Source organism: Prunus dulcis, chromosome 1, assembly GCF_902201215.1.
Source record: "Prunus dulcis chromosome 1, ALMONDv2, whole genome shotgun sequence".
Taxonomy (NCBI): Eukaryota; Viridiplantae; Streptophyta; class Magnoliopsida; order Rosales; family Rosaceae; genus Prunus; species Prunus dulcis.
The window spans coordinates 22,007,216-22,013,041 of NC_047650.1; the positions used below are offsets into that span (position 1 = coordinate 22,007,216).

The 5,826-nt window shown below is 38.4% G+C and overlaps 1 protein-coding gene across 4 annotated transcripts; it reads left to right on the plus strand.

The window, feature by feature from the left end:
- The first annotated feature begins 866 nt into the window (after positions 1-866).
- Positions 867-5,467, plus strand: LOC117625828 (ultraviolet-B receptor UVR8). Of its 4 annotated transcripts, XM_034357409.1 has the most exons (7): positions 867-1,231; positions 2,028-2,071; positions 2,208-2,490; positions 2,589-2,938; positions 3,048-3,449; positions 3,616-4,000; positions 4,347-5,467. In XM_034357409.1, the coding sequence occupies exons 3-7, from the start codon at positions 2,263-2,265 to the stop codon at positions 4,587-4,589; spliced, it is 1,608 nt and encodes a 535-aa protein (XP_034213300.1). In that variant the 5' UTR covers positions 867-1,231; positions 2,028-2,071; positions 2,208-2,262; the 3' UTR covers positions 4,590-5,467. The 4 variants fall into 4 exon arrangements, with proteins under 4 accessions (XP_034213300.1, XP_034213309.1, XP_034213291.1 ...); XM_034357418.1 differs by lacking the exon at positions 2,028-2,071; XM_034357400.1 differs by having other exon boundaries at positions 911-1,231; positions 2,028-2,490.
- The last annotated feature ends 359 nt before the right edge of the window (positions 5,468-5,826 follow it).

Here is a 5,826-nt window from a genome sequence, read left to right on the forward strand (position 1 = left end):
AATACAACAAATATTCAGGCAGATTGGACACTCAAAGCTGGGTTAAATAAAATCTTTTTGGTATATATTATAGAATTGTTGACCTCTCCTCAATAATAATGACCTTTAATTTAGAGCCATCGGTGAGGGTATGCTAGGTAGATTAGCACTAGTTGGTATGCTCCTGTTATGCATTGGGACCATTGTGCATCCACACTAGAGGGTACAAATTAATAAAGATATATTTTCTTTCTGAAATTATTGTTTGAGTTGCAAAGTAGTTTCAAGTTTCACTTCAAGCAACAGTACAACACATGAATTTTGGTAAACTCAAACTCATGTATGATGTAACAAATTTACGTGCAACAATTTCCTTGATGCTGTCAGTGGCCTAAAATTTCATTTAGAAGAATATAAAAAAAAGTGGAAGCAGGCCTACTTGTAACAAATTTATCGATATTTGAACTATAAAGTTTTTAGACACTACATAATCATGTTACGATCGTAATGTATGAGACTTAAACATCTTCATTTTTTAAGTGAAATGATAATGTTACACCGTCTCTAGAACTAAAACTCATAAACAAAATTACTGTTCTTACTACTTTCACCTTGATAGAAGGAAGCACACGTTACCCTAGTAATTTGATTCCAAAACGTCTTGAACAATAACAAAATGAAATAATTAATTGTCACCATTCACCAATTAGACCTTGAAAATGATTTCAATGAGTAAAAAGTTCATAAAGGGACAGTCGGAGAGTTTATATAATCCTCTTATCTTCCTCATAGTTTTCACCTTAGTTTTCGTAAAACCATAGGATGTGATAAATCTGTTGGAGGAGAATTTATAGAGAGAGAGTTACCATAGTCAAGAGGAAGCTGACGTGTAGGAATGAGCATACTACAAATATATAGCGAGTAAAAGCTTAATCACCATCCAAGCAAAGAGAGACCTCACCTCCCAAATCCCCATAGAAAAGAAAATAAAAAAGCTCTCAACTATTCATATTCATCCACTCTCTCAAAGCCAAAAGACCAAAATTCCTCTTCCTCTTTATCTCTAAATCCTTTGAGAAATATCTCATACCACTCTCTAGGATAAACAGAGAGCCTTTTTGATCAAAAAGCCCACTTCTTTGCTTCTAATTTGATCCAAGTTTTGCTGTGTTTGTCTAAGAAAAACGTCAAATTCTCTTCAATTGTTGACGGATGCAGATGGGTTTTCAGGAATCGTGGGTTGCTCTGATATGTAATATTCATTTCCTAGTTGTTGGGTCTCGATCTATAACGATGATAATGCAGAATTGAAAAAGTTTGGTTAAGCATGTGTTTGTGTTCTGTTTTTGCTAGATTCTTCCTCTCTTGGCTTATTTTGGTTGTTGATCAAGTTTTCTCAATGGTTTTGGATTTTTCTAATGATTTTGTGATCTAGGTGTGCCAAAAATTTTGATCTTTCTGGCTAATTCTTGGCAAAAAAGTTTGCTTGTAACTGCAACCCCTGTTATTGGTATTAAAAAATGGAGGTTGATTTTGATTCTTTGGTCCATTTTGATCGGGTTAATCTGACCCGTGTCAGTTATAATGAGTTTACGTGGATGAAATTTTCTCCGTTGATGTCAAAATTCTTTCCTTTTTTTGGTTGTCTTTTGACGGTGGGAATATCCATTCATGGAGGACTAGTATTCCTCTTCTCAAAGTTTCCATCTTTTAGTGTACCTCAAGTTTGTTTTACTGTTTTAAGGTTTTGGGTTTCTTTGTTAACCCCTATTCATTTGGAAAGTCTGAAAAATTTGCGGTTTTGGCTTTGGTTGAACTATGATCAAAATGGTCGGGGTTGTGAATTTCTCTGGTTTCGAATTTTGCGGATGTTTGGTCTTTTGTTGTAAACGATTTTGAATCCTCAAGTCCAGTACATACCTTCTGTTCTGTTTCTTTGACACCATTTCTTATGACATGTTGATTGGACATAACTTGTTGCAATATTTGTTCTTGTAGTTGCTGTCATATAAAGAGTTTTTTTATAGGTATGTTTTTTTTATTTGTAGGTTTGAGACTTGAAGTTTGTTGATCAATAAACATATTTGTCAAGGTAGATACCCCTGCATAGATTCTCCGTGCATAAAATTAGCAAGAATTTCTTCAAGTTTTAAAACTTCAGATGCTAATGCTGGATAATTGAGAGGAGTAATGTGGTAATTGTTGTACCAATATTTCATAATTTTCAGCAATTTAGAACTTCTCGTTTGCAAAGCTTGGCCACTGCGAATTTTGGCAGTGCCAATGGATGCCACAGCGAGCGGAACCCCAACTATACAATACCATAACATTCCTGACCAGCCAATTACCACTATTGTTGTTGCCACTCCTGTACCAACATTTGAAAGGCGGCAACGCCATTGCTTTGGGACCTCCATCCCCGGAGAATTCCCTTTAGCTGCCAACCCCTCCATTGTCCTTCATGTCCTTACTGCGTGCAATTTGGATCCTCAAGACCTTGCAAAGCTAGAGGCAAGTGACCTGTTGCTCTCAAGTTTGGTAATGTATCGGTGTTTTAACTCTTGGAATTGATAATGCTGCTGGTTTGATTTTGGATGTGTGTGTTGCAGGCAACGTGCTCCTTTTTCAGGCAGCCTGCAAACTTTGCTCCTGACTTTGAATTGTCCATATCAGAGCTTGCTGCTCTGGACATGTGCCAAAAGAGAGGTATATTTAAGCCAATGACAGCTGAGCAACGTCAAGAATTGAAGCAAAGATGTGGGGGTTCATGGAAACTGGTCCTGAAGTTCTTGTTGGCTGGAGAGGCATGTTTCAGAAGGGAGAAATCACAGGCAATAGCAGGGCCGGGTCACAGCATTGCTGTAACTTCAAAAGGAACTGTCTATTCATTTGGCTCTAACAGCTCAGGACAGCTTGGACATGGCACCACTGAAGAGGAATGGCGGCCTCGGCAAATCAGGTTGCCAATTCTTGATCACTCCTTAGACCTGATTCTGTAAAATGCAAGAAAAAGGAAAGAGAAATAGTTGACTTAAAAGAAAAGTTAATGGAACTACGTTATGTTGCAGATCTTTGCAAGGCATTCGAATTGTTCAAGCAGCTGCTGGGGCTGGCAGGACAATGCTGATCAGTGATGCTGGGAAAGTTTATGCCTTTGGAAAGGACTCTTTTGGTGAAACTGAGTACGGGGTTCAAGGATCAAAGCTGGTCACTACTCCACAGTTGGTTGAATCTTTAAAAGATATATTTGTGGTGCAAGCTGCAATTGGAAATTTCTTCACAGCCGTGTTGTCAAGAGAGGGAAGGGTATATACATTTTCTTGGGGCAACGATAGCAAACTTGGTCACCAAACTGAGCCAAATGATGTTGAGCCCCATCCTTTGTTGGGCGCACTTGAGAATGTACCCGTGGTACAAATTGCAGCGGGATACTGCTACCTTCTTGCTCTGGCTTGTCAACCTAATGGCATGTAAGGATTGTCTTCATCTGTTTGTCTTGATAGCTTTGAGCACTCTGATTGTATCAAACAAAAAAAAGTTTCCTGTTTTTGGACCCCAAAAGTTGTTTGTTATTACAGTAGTTGCATTAAATGTTATGTTATTATTACTCGTTTATATGATCTGGAAACATATCAGGTCTGTTTACTCTGTTGGCTGTGGCTTGGGTGGGAAGCTTGGACACGGTTCAAGAACTGATGAGAAGCAACCCCGACTTATTGAGCAGTTTCAGCTTTTGAACCTTCAGCCTATGGTTGTTGCTGCTGGTGCTTGGCACGCTGCTGTGGTGGGCCAGGATGGACGGGTCTGCACATGGGGCTGGGGCCGTTATGGGTGCTTGGGTCATGGGAATGAGGAGTGTGAATCAGTTCCTAAGGTTGTGGAAGCATTGAGCAATGTGAAAGCAGTGCATGTTGCTACAGGGGATTACACAACCTTTGTGGTTTCCAATGATGGTGATGTGTACTCATTTGGTTGCGGAGAATCAGCTAGTCTAGGACATAGTACTGCTACCGACGGACAGGTCTTGGTTATTACTGCATTATTTCCTATTTCATATATTACTTGAGCTGTTTTTCTTGGTTACACGAAGGTTTTGCCTCTTAACTCACATAGCAGAAAGTTCATATGTAAAATTAATTTGTGAACATGGTGAATGATTCCAGAAATCTGATACACTTGTTCCGAAATGTAACCAAATCATCATCTGATAGCTATAAAATGACTTGACCATCCTAAAATAGATTTGATGCTTTCCCAGTATATCTAAAAATGTTCTGCTTTTGGTCACATTTACTACCACCTGTTTATTGCTTCCTATATCAGTAAGATTCACACGTTTGCACTGAAGTGTATTGTGTATCTTACAGGGAAATAGGCATGCAAATGTGTTGGCACCAGAGCTTGTGACATCGCTGAAGCAAGTGAATGAGCGGGTTGTACAGATCAGCCTCACCAACTCCATATACTGGAACGCTCACACTTTTGCACTCACTGAATCAGGGAAGCTATACGCATTTGGAGCTGGGGACAAAGGGCAGCTTGGCATTGAGCTTGTTGCCAACCAGACTGAAAGGGGAAATCCAGAGCAGGTTGATATTGATCTCAGATAGAGTTCATCACAGTATCAAATCAATAGCTTTCCTTGCCACACCACCACCAAGCTTCTTTTATCCTCTAATTTATCATCATCATAACGCATTGCATTTGATGTTTACATTTCCATGTCTATTTTGTACATAGAAACAAAGAATTGTGAAGTTTGAAGCTGTAGGGGGGTACATAGGGGCCTAAGACAAATGCTAAATGGTTGTTGATATCTGAAAATGTTGGCTTTGCACTTAGGCTTCAAGTAGTTGAATAGCTGATACATTTGTCAAGGTTCATTCATCTCATAACTTGTTTATCTCAATTAAATTGATAATTTATCTGCTTGGGTTAAAAATGGGGAAAACTGTAATTCAATTCATGCATCATTTTCCCTCTCCTTTTAAGATCAATGTTGGCTTAAATTTATCCTTTGATCAACCCAAGTCAAAATATTGCAATGCTTGCTTGGCCAGTGGAATTGTTAGTTGTGGGGGCCACTGTCCACTTGGGTCACAGAAGTATGCCCCAGCTCTGAACTGGGGGGCAGACAGCTTTTGTGTGGAATGAAACATGAGGATGGAGTTCATGAAAATTGACTGTCAACTTAGATCTTCTGCCACTCATTCTGAGTTGAGTTTTGCATCGACTATTATTGGATCAGATGGCTGGGAATGTTAGGCCCAAAACCCACAGAGCAAAAGAATTGGAGGCCCAGTCTTCTACCCAAGTCCAAATTTCTGGTTCACAGGCTTTAGGCACCATGTACATATCGGGCTTGTTTGGTTTGAACTTATTGGGAATAAATTTCTCATGTCTAATCTCACAAGATAGGATAGAGGATGTTCATTCTCATGTTTAGGAACGGTGGGAAATGAGGACTAGAAAATGTCATTGTCTTTCATTCTTATGTTTGGTTAGAGTATTCACAATGGACTTTCTAAATCACCTGCTTAAACAAATTTTAAGGAGGAATTGTAAAAATACAACTTCAACTATGCTCTCTATTCACCTTCTAAAATAGAGAGACCTCTAGGAAATCCTAAATTTAAGAAGAAAGAAATGATTCCTAGTGGTTTCCTATAGTTTAATGCTATTTTGTTTTATGTTTATTTTAAAGTTTTAATCAATTAGTTTTTTATATTATTTTTTAATAGTGATGCAACAATTATATTGTTTTAAAAAAATTATAGTATTTATGACTCCCAGAACTAGAGAATATCATTGGAAGAGCTCCTAAAATAACTTTTGTATGATTTTAGC

Coding starts and splice junctions, on each gene's coding strand:
- LOC117625828 (XM_034357424.1), top strand. CDS start 2,263: ATGGATGCCACAGCGAGCGGAACCCCAACTATACAATACCATAACATT. Junction 2,523..2,608: donor TTGCTCTCAAGTTTGGTAAT/GTATCGGTGTTT, acceptor CTCCTTTTTCAG/GCAGCCTGCAAACTTTGCTC. Junction 3,450..3,615: donor GCTTGTCAACCTAATGGCAT/GTAAGGATTGTC, acceptor GAAACATATCAG/GTCTGTTTACTCTGTTGGCT.